The 18482-nt window shown below is 47.8% G+C and overlaps 1 protein-coding gene across 1 annotated transcript in view; it reads left to right on the forward strand.

Moving 5' to 3' along the window:
* The first annotated feature begins 374 nt into the window (after nucleotides 1-374).
* Nucleotides 375-18482, forward strand: part of TERT (telomerase reverse transcriptase) — a 29566-nt gene continuing 11458 nt past the window's right edge. The window contains exons 1-9 of the mRNA XM_056854044.1: nucleotides 375-599; nucleotides 3946-5422; nucleotides 5712-6044; nucleotides 7369-7567; nucleotides 10751-10940; nucleotides 13095-13277; nucleotides 14761-14922; nucleotides 16371-16466; nucleotides 16626-16711. Coding sequence (XP_056710022.1) covers nucleotides 375-599; nucleotides 3946-5422; nucleotides 5712-6044; nucleotides 7369-7567; nucleotides 10751-10940; nucleotides 13095-13277; nucleotides 14761-14922; nucleotides 16371-16466; nucleotides 16626-16711 — 2951 coding nt within the window. The remainder of the gene's footprint in view (nucleotides 600-3945; nucleotides 5423-5711; nucleotides 6045-7368; nucleotides 7568-10750; nucleotides 10941-13094; nucleotides 13278-14760; nucleotides 14923-16370; nucleotides 16467-16625; nucleotides 16712-18482) is intronic.

An 18482-nucleotide genomic window follows, 5' to 3' on the forward strand; every position in this document is an offset into this window, starting at 1 on the left:
CTGAGCCGCGAGTCACGACCCCTCCCCGTGGCTCTCCAGGGCCTCCGGCAGGGGCCTTTCATACCACCGACCTGCCTGGTCCCTTTACCTGGAGACGGCGGGGATTGAACCCGGGACCTTCCGCGCGCCAAGCAGAGGCTCCACCACTGAGCCAGCGGCCGCCGAATCCCGGGCCGTTCCATCCCGGCGGCGCCTCCGCCCCGCTCCCATTGGCCTCCCGGGCCGTTCCATGCCGGCGGCGGCTCCGCCCCGCTCCGCTCCCATTGGCCGCCCGGCCGCCGAGCCCGGGAAAAAGCCGCGGCGGCCGCGGCTTTTTCCCGGGCTCGGCGGCCGGGCGGCCAATGGGAGCGGAGCGAGGCGGAGCCGCCGCCGGCATGGAACGGCCCGGGATTCGGCGGCCGCTGCAGCGGACGCTGCGGAGCTGCTATGCGGCGGTGTTGCCCCTGGAAGCCGCCGTGCAGCGCTTGCAAGCCGGCGTCCAGGGCCAGCCGGAGCCGCTGGTGCGGGACTGGGACCCCCCATGCTACCGCAGCCTGGTGGGCGGCTGCTTGGTGGGGCTGCCGGCCGAGGCGACCTCTCCTCGGTTCTCTTTGCAGCAGGTACCGGTGTGTGTGTGTGGCCATTGATTCATGGAAGGTTTTGCATTGCATTTGCCACCCTAGAGATGCACATCTTCCCCATCGGAATTCTCAAAGCTCTGCATGGCGGCTTACTGTTGAGTTTTGGGACTATGCATGGGGGGAAAGTGCATCTAAAGAGTGGCAAATCCAGTGCAAAACCTTCCATGAATAAATGGCCTGTGTGTGTGTGTGTGGCGGGTCTTTGGGGTTGCGTTGGATGAAGGGGAAGGGCAGTGCGAGGCAATGGTCAGAGCGCCCTGCGTGCCGAGGAGTTGGCCTCGGGCGGGCCAGGAACAAGCGCGGGGTTCGTTTTGCAGCGCTAAAAAGAGCGGCCGAAAGGATCAGGGGGCTGGAGCGCAGGGCGGGCAACCTCCAGGTAGTAGCTGCCGATCTCCGGCTATGGCAACTGATCTCCGGCTGATAGAGATCAGTTCTCCTGGAGGAAATGGCCGCTTTGGCAATTGGACTCTATGGCAAAGAAGTCCCTCCCCTCCCCAAACCCTGCCCTCCTCAGGCTCCACCCCAAAAACCTCCCCAGGGTTGCCACCTCCAGGTAGTAGCTGTCGATCTCCTGCTATGGCAACTGATCTCCAGCTGATAGAGATCAGTTCTCCTGGAGGAAATGGCCGCTTTGGCAATTGGACTCTATGGCAATGAAGTCCCTCCCCTCCCCAAACCCTGCCCTCCTCAGGCTCCACCCCAAAAACCTCCCCAGGGTTGCCACCTCCAGTAGTAGCTGCCGATCTCCTGCTATGACAACTGATCTCCAGCTGATAGAGATCAGTTCCCCTGGAGAAAGTGCCCCCTTTGGCAATTGGACTCTATGGCATTGAAGCCCCTCCCCAAACCCCACCCTCCTCATGCTCTGCCCCCAGAACCTCCTGCTGGTGGTGAAGAGGGACCTGGCAACCCTACCTAGGAGGAACAGTTGGAACACTTAGGGCTTTTTAGCTTGGAAAGAAGGCGGTTAAGGGGAGACATGATGGAGGTTATAAAATTATGCATGGTATGGAGAAAGTGGACAGGGAGAAGTTTCTCTCCCTCTCTCGTAATGCTAGAACACGGGGTCATCTGCTGAAGCTGGAAGGTGAGAGATTCAAAACAGATAAAAGGAAGTCTTTCTTCCCACAACTCATAGTTAACTTGTGGAATTCCCTGCCCCAGGATGTGGGGATGTGTGCCAACTTGGGAGGCTTTAAGAGGGGAGTGGTGTTTCTTTGAGTGAAGGGGGTGGTAGTGCAGGAGAATGGTTAGAGTGCTGGGCTGCCTCCCAGAAGACACAAGTCGCCCTGTGTGTCAAGGAGGGGACCTTGGGCTGGCTGGAGACAAGCATGGGGTTAGTTTTGCATCACCTTAAAGATGAACAAACTATTGCCAAGGACAAGAGCCCACTTCTCCCCACACAATTGGCTTTTAGGCTAGTCTACCTTTCAGGGTTGTTGTGAGAATACAATGTACACGTGAAGCTATCTTATACTGAATCAGACCCTGGGTCCATCCAAGTCAGTATTGTCTACTCAGACTGGCAGCAACTCTCCAGGGTCTCAGGCTGATGCCTTTCACATCACCTACTTGCCTAATCCCTTTAACTGGAGACGCTGGGGACTGAACCTGGGACCTTCTGCATGCCAAGCAGATGCTCTACAAACTGAGCCACAGCCCCACCCCTTAATGTATTAGGGGAGATAGGGTTGCCAGCTCTAGGTTGGGGAAATACCTGGAAATTTGGGGGGTGGAGACTGAGGAGGGTGGGATTTTGAGAAGGGAGGGGCTTCAATAGGATATAATAATAATAGAGTCCACCTTCCAAACTATTGCAAAGGACAAGAGCCGACTTCTTCCCATACAATTGCCTTTCAACCTAGTCTACCTTTCAGGGTTGTTGTGACGATAAAATGAAGTAGGGGAGACAGGGTTGCCAGCTTCAGGTTAGGAAATACCTGGAGATTTGGGAGGGGGTGGAGCCTTAGGAGGGTGGGGTTTGGGGAATTGAGGGACACCAGTGGGGTATAATGCCATAGAGTCCACCTTCCAAATCAGCCCTTTTCTCCAGGGGGAACCGATCTCTGTCACCTGAAAATCAGTAATTGCAGGGGATCTCTAGCCACCACCTGGAGGGTGGCAACCCAAAGGGGAGATCTGCAGGGACTGCCCTAAGGTCCTTGTATGAAGGGCAGGAAGCAAACCAAATAAATAAACATTTTAAATGCAAATAGGTTATTATTATTTGTTAAAATGCAGAATTGTTGACCTTTATTCATGGCCAGTCTTAATTAGCAAATTGCCCAGGTCTTTAAAATTTGACCAGCCGCTTCATATGTATTTTTTAAGTCCTGGGAGTGGTAGAAACTTGTTCATTTGGCTTGTTTTGTTTTTAGTATTTTCATTGTCAGCTGCCTGGAGCAAGTTCTGGCGAGGCAGCATGGCAGTGATCTAAATAAAGGAAGGCGAAATCTTAAACCCTTAGCGGTTTATTACCCCAGTGACAGTTTCCAAGCTGCTGATGGGAGCTGCTACTTGTGCAGTGGAGGAGCTGTGTGGACTCCCCCCCCCCCCCACACACACACAGACATTTTGCGGACTGGTCAGGGTCTACGCCTGTCACTCCTTTCTCATCATTTCTTGGGATCAGGAAGCAATTGTCCTCCAGGTCAGATTGGCCAGGGATCGTGAAGGGTCCCCCCTCCATCTTCTGGGCATGGAGTAGGGGTCACTGGGGTTGAGGAGGAGGTAGTGGTGCATTTCCTGCTTTGTGCAGGGTGTTGGACTAGATGACCCTGGTGGTCCCTTCCAACGCTATGATTCTTCCTGGCTCCCTTTGGATGCAGAAAAGTCATTGCGGCTTTTGCTTCATGCCCTTCGAGGTCCTTGGAGGTCCCAGACTGCTCTCCCATGTATGGCACACGACATCTAAACGGGGCCTTTCCCTCTTCCATCCAATCTCAACAGATGATGAAGAAGTTGGTTTTTATATGCCGAAGTTGGTTTTTATATGCCGACTTTCTCTACCACTTAAGGAAGAATTAAACCAGCTTACAATCACCTTCTCTTCCCCTCCCCACAACAGACACCCTGTGAGGTGGGTGGGGTTGAGAGAGTGTGACTAGCCCAAGGTCACCCAGCTAGCTTCGTGTGGAGGAGTGGGGAAACCAACCCGGTTCACAGATTAGCCTCCGCCACTCATGTCGAGGAGTGGGGAATGAAACCCGGTTCTCCAGATCAGAGTCCACCACTCCAAACCACTGCACTTAACCACTATACCACGCTGGCTCTGAAGAGCCCCATTGTTGCTGTGTCAATGTCTCTCTTTGCTTTTTGCTTACAGCTTTCCAGTCCCCGCGATGTTGTCGAAAGGGTCATTCAGAGAGTCTGTGAGAAGCATAAGAGGAACGTCTTGGCTTTTGGCTATGCCCTGTTGGAGGAGAACAAACACCCCTTGCCCGGCTCGCCCGCCATCTGGAGCTTTCTGCCTAATAACACAACCGAAGCCATTTGCCAGAGTGTCCTCTGGGAAATGGTCCTCAGCAGAGTTGGGGACGAGCTCATGATGTACCTGTTGGAGCACTGTGCGCTCTTCGCCCTGGTGTCTCCTAGCTGCTGCTACCAGATCTGTGGGCAACCTATCTATGAGCTCACCGGAGGGACCACAGTGGCCTCTCCTGTGTTCTTTAGGCAGAGGTATTTCACCCCATCCCACAATGTTTTATCCAGGTACCTGCGAGGAAGGCTTCGGTCTCGTGCGCGTTACCTAGGCAAGGCAAAACAGAGGAAGCGCAAATCTAAAATAAGAGGACAGGACCCACAGGAAGGTTTAGATTGTAACTCTTTGGGTTCTCCTTTGGTTGGCCAGAACTGTACAGAGAGCAAGCCAGTCACAAGGATCGGGGACTATCTGGTGAGCCAGCGAAGTCCCAGTGTGCGGTCATCATTTACGGCAGTGTCACTAAAAAGGAGACTGAAGAATTGCAGTGAAATGCCTGGAAAGAGAATTAAAACCACACCGGCGGACGAAGGGTCAGGAAAACAAACGTCTCTCTCCGAGCACCATGATCGATTTATTGGGAATGGTGGCAGAAATGAACCTGGAGGGGGTGTGAGGTCCTGTTTGGCGGACGTCCCTGTGAAGGACATTGCTCAAGAACGTGATTCTGGAGCACACACCTCTGGCGCACCTTCCAAGACTCTGGCAAATCACAAATTCGTTGCGTGTGGTAAGGCCTTAAGGGTAGAAAGTGAAAAGGAAACACTCCCAGACGCCAGGGCTGACGTTCAGGTTGGAAGAGGCGTCCTTAGAGCTTCTCCCACGCAGAAAGTAATTGCAAAAAATATTACTACAGATGAACACCTTAAAAAGAACACGTGGTGTTCAGTTGGGGAGTCTTCTGACGCACCGGGAGAAATTAAGATGCATGACCTCCTGTATTCTCGTTGGCCACGGAAAGAGCATTTACCTAAACTGTTTGTGCTGAATCGCTTAAAGGGTTATGGGGCAGGGGGACGAAAGCTTGTCGAAACTATCTTCTTGAGTGACACAGTTCTGCGGCGGCCCAACAATTCCTGTCCCCCAAGTCCCCATCGGAGGAAGAAGAGGCTTCCGAAGCGTTACTGGCAGATGAGAGACGTGTTCCAAGAACTGCTGTGGAACCATGCGAGGTGTCCGTATCCAGCAGTGTTGAAAAGGAATTGTCCTCTTTTGGTTGCAGACAAAATTGGTGTAAGAAAGCAAGGTGAGAGCTTATCAAGGAAGCGGCAGGTCGGCGCTGAAGATTGCCTCAGAGGTGTACGGGATGATTTGTGTCCGTGGTGTAGTGGTTAAGAGCGGTGGTATGGCGTGGTAGACTCTAATCTGGAGAACCAGGTTTGATTCCTCACTCCTCCACATGAGTGGCTAATCTGGTGAACTGGATTTGTTTTCCCACTCCTACACATGAAGCTAGCTGGGTGACCTTGGGCTAGTCACACTCTCTCAGCCTCACCTACCTCACAGGGTGTCAGCTGTGGGGAGGGGAAGGGAAGGTGATTGTTAGTCAATTTGATTCTTCCTTGAGTGGTAGAGAAAGTCGGCATATAAAAACCAACTCTTCTTCTTCATCCCAGAAACATCTAGTAGTTCAAGCAGAATTGGCGAACACGTCGAGTTGAGTCAAGGAGAAAGTGAGGAGACAACCCCCAGAGACGCCTCCAGGACCAGTTTCCTGGCGCTCCTGAAGCAAAACAGCAGCCGCTGGCAAGTGTACACCTTCGTGAGGGAATGTCTCGAAAGGGTGGTCCCCGCAGCACTTTGGGGTTCGAACCACAACAAATGCCGCTTCTACAAAAATGTAAAAAAACTCGTCTCCCTGGGGAAGCTGGCCACCTTTTCTCTGCGGGAATTGATGTGGAAAATGAGGGTGAGCGATTGTGCCTGGCTTCGCCTGACCAAAGGTATGGGATGACTCCTAAGGGAATGACTCCTAAGGGAATGAATTGTTTATTGTGTGTTGTGTGTGTTAAGTGCCGTCAAGTCGCTTCCAACTCATGATAACCCTATGAATGAAAGTCCTCCAAAATGTCCTATCTTTGACAGCCTTGCTCAGATCTTGCAAATTGAAGGCTGTGGCTTCCTTTATTGAGTCCATCCATCTCTTGTTGGGTCTTCCTCTTTTCCTGCTGCCCTCAACTTTTCCTAGCATGACTGTCTTTTCCAGTGACTCTTGTCTCATGACGTGACCAAAATACGATAGCCTCAGTTTAGTCATTTTAGCTTCTAGGGTCAGTTCAGGCTTGATTTGATCTATAACCCACTGGTGTTTTTTTTTGGCAGTACATGGAATCGGTAACACTCTCCTCCAACACCACATTTCAAAGGAATCTATTTTCTTCCTATCAGCTTTCTTCATTGTCCAGCTTTCACACCCATACATAGTAATAGGGAATACGATGGCATGAATTAATCTAATCTTGGTGGCCAGTGACACATCCTTACACTTCAAAATAATAATATTTATTACGCTCTGTAATAAATTCTGATAAATTCTGAAGTACAGCATTGATACATAAAGTGGTACATAAGTTGTGTTAAAATGAGTAGGTAAAATCCATTAACAATAGAAAAGAAAAAGAGTTGGTTTTTATATGCCGACTTTGGCCATTTATGCATGGGAGGTTTTGCCTTGAATTTGCCGCTCTCTAGATGCACATTTTCCCCATCTGAATTTTCAAAACTCAGCAATAAGCCCCCATGCAGAGTTTTGAGAATTCGGATGGGGAAAATGTGCATCTAGAGAATGGCAAATCCAAGGCAAAACCTCCCATGCATAAATGACCTTACTCTACCAGGTTTGATTCCCCATGCCTAGATGTGAGCAGTGGACTCTAAACTGGTGAACCAGGTTGGTTTCCCCACTCCTACACACGAAGCCGGAGGGTCAGCCCTGGTTAGTATTTGGATGGGAGACCACCAAGGAATACCAGGGTTGCTGTGCAGAGGAAGGCACTGGCAAACCACCTCTGTCAGTCTCTTGCCATGAAAACCCCCCAAAAGGGGTCGCCATAAATCGGCTGCGACTTGACTGCACTTTTCACACACACACACATGAAGCAAGCTGGGTGACCTTGGGCTAGTCACAGTTCTCTTAGAGCTCTCTCAGCCCTACCTCACAAGATGTCTGTTGTGGGGAGAGGAAGGGAAGGAGATTGTAAACTGGTTTGATTCTCCTTAAAAAGGTAGAGAAAGTCAGCATATAAAAACCAACTCTTCTTCTTGTAGATAGTGGCCGCTCCATTCCTCCCTCAGAACACCATTTTCGTACAGCTCTGCTTTCCAAGTTCTTGTACTGGCTGATGGACTCCTATGTTGCTGTACTCCTCCGGTCTTTCTTCTACATCACAGAGACCATGTTTCAAAAGAACTTGCTCGTTTTCTTCCGAAAGGCTGTCTGGAGCAAGCTGCAGAGCGTCGGAGTGAGGTATTTTCCAGTTAGAAGGCTCTCTTCTTGCTCTTTAAATTTAGATATTTGCTTTCCCTACCCTTATTAGGATTCCCAAGGAGTTTTTTTTTAACAACATGGTAGTGGTGGAAAGAGCCGTCAAGTCACAGGTGGTTTGCCGTTGCCTGCCTCTGCATGGGCTGAGAGAGTTCTGAGAGAACTGTGACTGGCCCAAGGTCGCCCAGCAGGCTTCATGTGGAGGAGGGGGGAAACCAGTCTGGCTCACCAGATTAGCATCCACCGCTCATGTGGAGGAGTGGGGAATCAAACCCGGTTCTCCGGATTAGAGTCTGCCGCTCTTAACCACTACATCACGCTGGCTCTCTTTCACAACATACCAGGGATTTAAACTGACTCTGGGTACGCCAGCAGCAGCCAGATACTGGCGAGGTAAAATCTACTCTGTTCCCTGAACTTTCAAGTGGCTTTGGTTCTTGTAGGTTATCCGGGCTGTGTAACCGTGGTCTTGGAATTTTCTTTCCTGACGTTTCGCCAGCAACTGTGGCAGGCATCTTCAGAGTAGTAACACTGAAGGACAGTGTCTCTCAGTGTCAAGGGTGTAGGAAGAGTAATATATAGTCAGAAAGGGGTTGGGTTTGAGCTGAGTATTGTCCTGCAAAAGTATTGTCCTGTAAGTATCAAGATAATGTGCTAATGAGGGTATGGTATGTTAATATGGAACCATTGTATCCTGAAGTGATCTGTTAATGTGTGTAATCCAAAGCTAATCTGTATGGCTATTGTTGAATGCTGTCTTTGTCTGGAGGTTTTTCAGGGCAGGAAGCCAAGCCTTATTCATTCTTAAACTCTCCTCTTTTCTGTTAAAGTTGTGCTGATGTTTATGAATTTCAATGGCTTCTCTGTGCAATCTGACAAAATAGTTGGTAGAATTGTCCAGTCTTTCAGTGTCTTGGAATAAGACCCTGTGTCCTGTTTGGGTCAGTCCATGTTCAGCCACTGCTGATTTCTCAGGTTGGCCAAGTCTGCAGTATCTTTCATGTTCTTTTATCCTTGTTTGTATGCTGCGTTTTGTGGTCCCGATGTAAACTTCTCCACAGCTGCAAGGTATACGATATACTCCTGCAGAGGTGAGGGGGTCTCTTTTGTCTTTTGCTGATCGTAGCATTTGTTGTATTTTCTTGGTGGGTTTAAACACTGTTTGTAGGTTATGTTTTTTCAAAAGTTTCTCCATCCTATCAGTGACTCCTTTAATAAATGGCAAGAATACCTTTCCTATGGGAGACTGTTTTTCTTGAGTTTTCTGATTTTTGTTTGGTTTAATGGCCCTTCTGATTTCATTCTTGGAGTAGCCGTTTGCTAGCAGTGCGTGATTTAGATGATTAGTTTCTTCCTTGAGAAACTGTGGTTCACAGATCCGTCTTGCACGGTCCATTAATGTTTTGATTATTCCTCTTTTCTGTCGGGGGTGGTGGTTGGAGTTTTTGTGTAAGTAGCGATCTGTGTGAGTTGGTTTCCGGTAGACCTTGTGACCTAACTGAAGGTTTGATTTACGGATGACAAGGGTATCAAGAAATGGGAGTTTACCCTCAATTTCCTTTTCCATGGTAAACTGAATGTTTGGATGGATATTATTAAGATGGTTTAGAAAGTCCATTAATTTTTCTTCACCATGGCTCCAAATGGTAAATGTATCATCTACGAACCTGAACCAGACTGTAGGTTTGTAAGGTGCTGATTCTAATGCTGTCTTTTCAAAATATTCCATGTAAAAGTTTGCTATTACTGGACTGAGTGGACTTCCCATAGCTACTCCATCAGTCTGTTCATAAAATTCTTGATCCCATAGGAAATAACTTGTTGTCAAACAATGGTGAAATAAGGCTGTTATATCTTCTGGAAAAATCTGGTTAATCAATGAGATTGTGTCTTTTACTGGAACCTTGGTAAAGAGGGATACAACATCAAAACTGATTAATATATCCTTTGGATTGAGTCTTAACGGACTGATTTTGTTGATGAAGTGAGTTGAATCTTTGATGTAAGAAGTGGTTTTTCCAATGTGGTCCTGTAGGAGGGTGGTCAAATATTTAGCGAATTCATATGTTGGGGAACCAATGGCACTCACGATGGGTCGGAGTGGAACGGAATCCTTATGAATTTTAGGTAGTCCATATAATCGTGGTGGTTGTGCTTCAGTCTTGCATAGTTTTCTGTGTGTGTCGGGATGAAGAGTGGAATTCTTGATCAGAATGCTAGTTTTCCTGGTAATTTTGCAAGTTGGATCTCGTTTTAGTTTTTTGTATGTGGCAGGGTCCAGAAGTTCCTCAATCTTCTTTTTGTATTCTTCTGTTTTCATGATCACTGTGGCATTGCCTTTGTCAGCTGGTTACACAGCCCTGATAACCTACAAGAACCAATGAACTCTGACCGTGAAAGCCTTCGACAATATTTTCAAGTGGCTTGTTTTCCAGGTGTTAGAATTTGAAGCCACAGATCTTTTCTGGGAGACTCTGGCTCCTAACCTGTGGTGTCTGAAGCCTTTCCTACAGCCCAAGGTGCCTTCGCCCAACAGGCATGTTTCTTGCAAGAAGTCTCTTTGGGACAGAGGTGCAGTGGAAGAGGTCACCAGCCCATGTGCAAAGGCCAGGAAGAACCCATGGGTTGTGCCACAAAAACTAAGCACCTTCTTATTGGCGTTTCTTGACCCAGCTGTAATGGGAGAGGTGGCTTTCCCCACTGGTGGCTGTGGAAGTGAGTGTAGAAGCATGTTGCTAGTTTTTTGGAGGTTTTCAAGGAGAGGCTAGATGGCCATTTGACAGCAAGGCTGATGCTGTGAACTTAGGCAGATGATGAGAGGGAAGGCAGGAAGGGATGAGCCATTGTTTGGCTCTTGTGGCCCTTTCTTTCATGCCCAGGGAAATGCCGATAGCCACTTTGGGGCCCAGAGGGAATTTTCCTCTAGGCCAGGTTGGCCAGGGATCCTGGAGGGTTTTTTTGCCTTCCTCCAGGCATCGAGCAGGGCTCACTGCGGGTGTGGAGGGAGGAAGTAGTTGTGAATTTCCTGCATTCTGCAGGTAGGTTGGACCAGATGACCCTGGAGGTCCCTTCTAACTCTCTGATTTTATGATTCTCTCATGGTTGCCAAGACAGGCTGAAGAATGGCATTACTGTTTGGGAAATAAACATTTGCTTCTCTTCTAGGAGCCATCTTGCAAAAGTGCACCTTCGCGCCTTGTCGAAGGAGGAGCTGGAAAGCCTGCAGCGGAGGAAGTGTGTCCCTTTGGCAGCCAAGCTCCGCTTCATCCCCAGGATGAATGGGCTGCGGCCGGTGGTCAAGCTGAATAGTCTGGTGGGAGCGGGGAAGTTCTGCAGAAAGGACAGAGACAAAAAGGTGATTCTCCCTTGAATTCATTCACTAATATCTGGGCAGGGATGTGTATCCTGAATGGGATCTTTTGTGTGGTGGAGGCGCAAGTCAGCATGGTGTAGTGGTTAACAGCCGTAGTTTGGAGCAGTGGACTCTGATCTGGGGAACTGGGTTTGATTTCCCACTCCTCTGCATGAAGCTAGCTAGGTGACCTTGGGCTAGTCACAGCTCTCTTAGAGCTCTCTCAGGCCCACCCACCTTACAGGGTGTCTGTTTTGGGGAGGGGAATGGAAGGTGATTGTAAGCCGGTTTTATTCTTCCTTAAGTGGTAGAGAAAGTCGGCATATAAAAACCAACTCTCCTTCTTCTCCTCCTCCTCTCCTGCGAAAGTTAATACAGCACTCCATGTGGCATCTTCGATGTATTGGACCCCCAGGGGGGCTCACACAAACATAGTTTGCATAGTTAAATTGTGGGTCTCCCTGCCCCAGGATATGGTGATGGCTGCCAACTTGGAAGGCTTTAAGAGGGGAGTGGACACGTTCATGGAGGAGAGGGCTATCCATGGCTACTAGTCCTCGAGCACAACACTAATAAGAGTCGTAAATCAGCGCTTGGCATTGCAAAGTTTGTTGCAGCAAAAGGGGGACACTCCATTCCTGTTGGTCTTAAGCTTTACTTAGCCAAGGTAATCCCGCAATTCTTGTACGGGGTCCTGTTGGGCCCTTCCACCACAAGTAACTTCGGAAAAGATCCAATCAAAATTTTTAAGATCCATCTTTCGAGTACCATGTAGTGTCTCTAATGCTGCCCTTCACTTAGAAACAGGTTTGATTAAAATAGAGGCTAGGATAGGTTTAGGATCTATAATCACCTGGTTAAGGCTATGTCATAATTCCTCTGATTTTACCTCTATAATTCTCAGTGACAGCCACTGCTCAGCCTGGCTTAAGGCTGTTCATCATAGGATATCTTTACTTGGGTTCTCATTTGAGTCTTTACAGATGATGCTGATTGATAGGGCCAGGGACATTGTTAAGCAAAGGCTGTATGATATAGAAAGGCAGAATGACATTGCATGTGTTCCTAAATACTGGGCTCAACAGACAATAAAATATGTAGCCGCCCCAGCATTATATCTTTCACTCTTGGAGGTCCCATCACACCGTAGGGCACATACAATGGCAAGATGTAATACCTTCCCCTCAGCCATAACAGAAGGCCGGTATAAAAAGGTACCACTGGAAGAGTGGTTTTGTCCCTGTGGATCAGGGAGGATCGAGTCAATGGACCATATTATATTGCACTGCAGGTTTTATGGAGCAAGTAGAATGAAGCTTATTTCTCCAATAATAAAGAAATGGCATGGAGTTACTGATAAACCAGAAATTATTATTTGAGACAAACCCGGAGCTTATATTGAATTGTGCTAGATTTTTAGCTATAGTGCTTAAAATTCGCAAAGATAAAGTGGTGATTAAATAAGGGGCTACCTAGTAAAGATAACTTTATTTAGGCAATTTGCTGGGCTTTATATGTATTTTATATTTATAGTCAGCTTCACATTTTATTGTGGGGTGTTGTATCTCATCCATTGTGTTTGGATGGTGGGTTAGATACAACTGAGTGTTAGACTTTTTGTAATTCTGCTGGTCATGTACCGAATAAAATTGTACTGGATTGGCTACTAGTCAAAATGAATACGAGTCATGATGCATACCTATTCTCTCCAGGATCAGAGGGGCATGCCTATTATATCAGGTGCTGTGGAACACAGGCAGGATGGTGCTGCTGCAGTCGTCTTGTTTGTGAGCTTCGTAGAGGCACCTGGTCGGCCACTATGTGAACAGACTACTAAGCTTGATGGGCCTTGGTCTGATCCAGCAGGGCTTTTCTTATGTTCTTATGTTAAGTACAAAGTGCACCCCATTTTTTTCCACTTACACTATGTACATAGCAGGCTAGGGTGGCACATATCTGCTTTTCTGTCATGCAGAGAAGATCTGCTGCTTGGGAGTCATCTGATTCGGGCCGTGTTCATTTGTTTGAATTAGCGTTTCGGCATGACATTTGCATATAAAGTTCCAAATACGTGACTCCTTTAGTTGCAGACATTTAACGAACGTGCGTGTCCTGTGTCAACTTCCTAGAACTAGTTTTTGAATTATGTTTCCTTAGGTTCAGTACTTCAACACACAGCTTAAAAATTTATTTAGCGTGCTTCAGTACGAGCGAATGAAGAACCCCAGCCTGCTTGGTTCGTCTGCCTTCGGGAGAGATGATATCTATGCCATGTGGAAGAAGTTTGTCGTGAAAGTTTTGGAATCAAACGCCCCAATGCCTGCGTTCTATTTTGTGAAGGTACTCTTCTCTCCCATTTTTCTCCTTGTCCTTCTTCCAAGACGCGGTCTGTGGGACCGCCTCTCTCTCGATATACCCCCGCAAAAAGCTTTATGCTCGGCAGGTAACAATTTACTGGTGGTCCCTGGCCCAGAAAGTATCTTGCTGCCCTTGACATTCCCAGCTTTGGCTCCAGCCTGCTGAAACTGTCAAATGAGACCCGGGTCCTAGCTCATTTCCACCGGGCCTGCAAGTCTTGAGATGTCCCACTGGGCCTTTGGTTGAAGGCAGCGACCCATTTCACTCAATAAACATTTTAGAAACTTGCGTATTTGCCTCTTTAGTTACAGGGTTTTATTGATATATCTTACTTTGTGCATTCTTTGACTGATTGACTGTTTTTATTGTAAATTTCTGTTACTTCTGATTAGATCTGTTCTTTTTTTGGTCAAATGACCATAAAATAAATGATTGTTTGAATGACCCATTTCACTCTAGCTGACCTCTCTGCCCCTGGCCCTTCTCCTCCCCTTCATTTCCCCTTGTTTTCCCTTCCTTCTTTTCTTCCCTTCTCCCTTTCCCTTTTCTCCATCCACCTTAGGGTGGCCAACCTCCAGGTACCAGCTGGAGATCTCCTGCTATTACAACTGATCTTCAGCCGATAGAGATCAGTTCACCAGGAGAAAGTGGCTGCTTTGGCAATTGGACTCTATGGCATTGAAGTCCCTCCCCTCCCCAAACCCCACCCTCCTCAGGCTCCGTCCCCAAAATCTCCTGCCGGTTCCCAAGAGGGACATGACAACCCTAATCCACCTCCCTGACAGTTCTCCTCATCAGTATTGTTAGTCTTAGTTTTATGTGGTGCTGTCTTGCATTTTGAGTGGTTGGCAAGGATTTTGTTAGCCTGTACATTTGTATCGGGTGTTTATTTAACTGTATATTTTATTGTGGTTAGCTGCCCGGAGCCTGAGTTGGGTTAGGAAGGGCGGGGTAAAAATAATAAATAAATAAATAAATAAATAGGCAGTTGAAATGGGTGTCCTCTCCCCAAATTTTATTCTTACAAAAACCTATGGGGGACATAAATTAAGCTGAGGGAAGGACTGGCCCAAGGTTTGAAACTGGGTCTCCCCTCTTTGCACTCTAACCTAGCACCCACTGACACCTTTGTCTGTTGTGTCACCCTAACGGCTAGCATGGTGTAGTGGTTAAGAGCAGTGGTTTGGCGTGGCAGACTCTAATCTGGTGAACCGGGTTTGATTCCCCACTCCTCCACATGAAGCCTGCTGGATGACCTTGGGCTTCTCTCAGTTCTCTCCAAACTCTCTCAGCCCCACCTCTCTCACAAGGTGTCTGTTATGGAGAGAGGAAGGGAAGGAGATTGTAATCCAGATTGATTTTCCTTAAAAGGTAGAGTAAATAAGCATATAAAAAACCAACTCTCCTCCTCCTCCTTTGTCAGATGCCCGTAAAAAGAAATTCTTGTTTCCTCCCTGTCTTCCAGGCTGATGTCAGTAGGGCTTACGAGACAATTCCCCATAATAAGCTTGTGGAAGTGATCTCACAGATCCTTGGTCCCCACAACAAGACCAGCTACTGTATTCGACGTTATGCCGTGATCATAAGGACGAGGAATGGGCAGATCAGAAAATACTATCGGAGACACGTACGGCCGGCTCTACTCTCTCTTCCATGTTGTCAGTGCTCTTTTCTGTTGTTTTCAAAACAAAGCCGAAGACTAATAAGTTATGTATTCAAAGTATGCCCTTGTTAGATCATCTTTCATGGAAACTATCCTAGAAACATATAGTTGGAAGGTACCTCCAGGGTCATCTAGTCCAACCCCCTGCACAATGCTGGAAATTCACAACTACCTTCCTCCCACACCCCCAGTGACCCCGTACTCCATGCCTGGAAGATGGCAAAAAAGCTCTCCCGGATCCCTCGCCAATCTGGCCTGGAAGAAAACTGCTTCCTGATCCCAGAGTGGCGATTAGCATTACCCTGGGCATGTAAGAAAGGGAAATGAGAGTCAAGCACTGACACAGCCCTTCCTGCCCTCCCTCTCATGATCTGCCTAAGTTCTCAGAATCAGCATTGCTGTCAGATGGCCATGTAGCCTCTGCATAAAAACCTCCAACGAAGGAGAGCCCACCACCTCCCGAGGAAGCCTGTTCCACTGAGGAACCGCTCTGATTGTCAGGAAGTTCTTCCTAATGTTTAGCCGGAAACTCTTTTGATTTAATTTCTGCCCGCTGGTTTGACCTTCTGGGGCAACAGAAAACAACTCCACACCATCTATATGACAGCCCTTCGAGTACATGAAGATGGCTATCGTATTCATGGCTACTAGTAAAAATGGATCCTAGTCATGATGCATACCTATTCTCTCCAGGATCAGAGGAGCATGCCCATTATATCAGGTGCTTTGGAACGCAGGCAGGATAATGCTGCTGCAGTTGTCTTGTTTGTTGCCTTCCTAGAGGCACCTGAAGCTTCAAGGGGAGATTACAACATGAGATTGCAGAACTTGAGTTCATTCACCAATTCAAAATAATGGACCCCCCAGGGCTGAATAAGGACATAATATTCTCTTACCTCATTACAGATGCTAATTTTCTGCCCCTCAGCATTTCTCCCATTCTCTAATCATGCTGATAACAATGTGTGTTGTACCTTTGCATCCTGACTCTCTTCTTTGTAATACCCCTCCTTCTGATTGGGATGTAAGGACTCAGGGATATCCATTTGGGGAGGGACTGTGGCTCAGTGGTAGAGCATCTGCTTGGCATGCAGAAGGTCCCAGGTTCAATCCCTGGCATCTCCAGTTAAAGGGGCTAGGCAAGTAGGTGATGTGAAAGTCCTCTCTCTGCCTGAGACCCTGGAGAGCCGCTGCCGGTCTGAGTAGACAATACTGACTTTGATGGCCTGAGGGTCTGATTCAGTAGAAGGCAGCTTCATGTGTTCATTCTGATTTGTTTCTAACAAAGAGGGCTTTGACTCTCAGAAGCTTATACCCCCCCCCAAAAAAATCTTGTTGATCTTTATGACGCTACTAGTCTCGAATCTAGCTCTTTAACTGTCTACAGTACTTTAACCAGATTGCATTTGCAGGTATCAACTGGGAAGGACTATATGCCAGACATGGGACTGTTTGTTCGTCATCTTCAACAGAGCACCCCGCTGCGGAATGCGGTAATAGTTGAACAGGTAGATGTTTATGAGCTACTCCCTGCTCTGCCCCCCGCCCAGCTAAGCGTTTTTTGGATCATGCTTCTTTTTGCCACAGACGGGAAATGCTAGCATGTTCTTGATTTAGCTGTAACAGATGATCCCTTCTAGCGTATATCTTTTTTTTTTTTAATTTAGAGTGTTTCTCTGAAGGAAAGATGTTCCAGTTTGTTGGAGTTTTCCCAGCAGCTAATCCGTAACAGCATCCTGAAGATAGAGAACAGGTAAAGAATTTCTGTGCTCCTGTGTCATGTGGATTTGTCAAGGAATCAGGAGGGTTAACTAGTTTTGTTTCCTGGTGTGGTGTCATGGTTAAGAGCGGTGGACTCTGATCTGGAGAACCGGGTTTGATTCCCCGCTCCTCCATGTGAGCGGCGGAGGCTAATCTGGTGAACTGGATTTGTTTCCCCACCCCTACACATGAAGCCAGCTGGGTGACCTTGGGCCAGTCACAGCTCTCTCAGCCCCACCTACCTCACAGGGTGTCTGTTGTGGGGAGGGGAAGGGAAGGTGATTGTAAGCAAGTTTGAGTCTCCCTTAAGTGGTAGAGAAAGTCGTCATATAAAAACCAACTCTTCTTCTTCTAATTGTCTCTTTTATCGGCTTGTTAGCAGTGCAGAGGAAGCGTTTATCTTTGGGTGTTGTTGCTGTCAAGTCACATCTGACTTATAGCAACCCCTAGTGGGGCTTTCATGGCAAGAGATGCTCAGAGGTGGTTTGCCATTTTATTTTATTTTCGCGGGTGTGTGTGGATTTAATGTGGTCTCCAGAAGGTCCCCACATCGGTAGATTGACAGCTATGAGGAATGGCCATATAATTCACTAGAACTGGTCCAGCGACCGTGTTGTGCCAGCAAAAAGCTTCTGAAAGCACGTGATTGGGCTGGATACCTTCTACTTTGACACAGTTGCTTCTGTGGAGGACTCCACTGAGAGATTATAGTCTGCATGCCACTGAGTTAATGGAAATGTTGCTCAGCCGTACAAAGTGCTAGGAATCTTTCTATTGTTCCCGCAATTTGTATTAAGGACGTTGGTCTACAAAGCTCCATAACCTCTGCCTGGCTGCAGGATGCGGAGAGCAAATGTGAACCGCTATCTCCTTCACACTGTGATTTGAGCTTCCAGAGACAAGGGAAGAAAATACTGGGCTAGATAAATCTCAGTCTGATGAAGCATGGCAATTCATGTAATTGTCAGGATTTGAGAGGGTTTGCTTATCATTTCTGTTTGAAGCCAGGCATCTCAAAATCAGAAAAATATATCTCGGGCTAAGAGAACGCAGCAAGTCTTCATTTTTGTGAGCTGTGATCTGAGATAACATCAGGATGGATCCTAACTGTGTCTTCCTATGGCGGAAGACGTTTTTGGCAGCCGAAAAAGCAATCAGTGTGATCCAGCATGGTAGTGGTTAAGCGCACTGGTTTGGAGCAGTGGACTCTAATCTGGAGAACCGGGTTTGATTCCCCACTCCTCCCCATGAAGCCAGCAGGGTGACCTTGGGCTAGTCACAGCTCTCTTAGAGCTCTCTCAGCCCTACCTACCTCACAGGGTGTCTGTTGTGGGGACAGGGAGAGAAGGTGATTGTAAGCCAGTTTGATTCTTCCTTAAGTGGTAGAGAAAGTTGGCCTATAAAAACCAACTCTTCCTCTTCTTCCTCCTCTTCCTCCTCTTCCTCCTGTTTTCCCCTTCTACGACAGACCTCTTTTTTCCTCCTGTACCATTTCCAGAGCAGCTTAACTAGCTCAGACCAACCCAAGCTTGGAAGCTACACAGAGTCGGCTACAGTTAGTGCTTGGATGGGAGACCACCAAGGAAGACAAGAGTTGCTATGCAGAGAGGCAGTGGCAACCTCCCCCTCTTCATCTCTTACCTTGAAAACCCTGTGGTACTGGGGCTGCCGTGAGTCTAGGTTTGCCAGGTCCTTCTTTGTCACCAGCGGGAGGTTTTTGGGGCGAAGCCTGAGGAGGGTGGGGTTTGGGGAGGGGAGGGACT

Source organism: Euleptes europaea, chromosome 8 (assembly GCF_029931775.1).
Source record: "Euleptes europaea isolate rEulEur1 chromosome 8, rEulEur1.hap1, whole genome shotgun sequence".
NCBI classification, from domain to species: Eukaryota; Metazoa; Chordata; class Lepidosauria; order Squamata; family Sphaerodactylidae; genus Euleptes; species Euleptes europaea.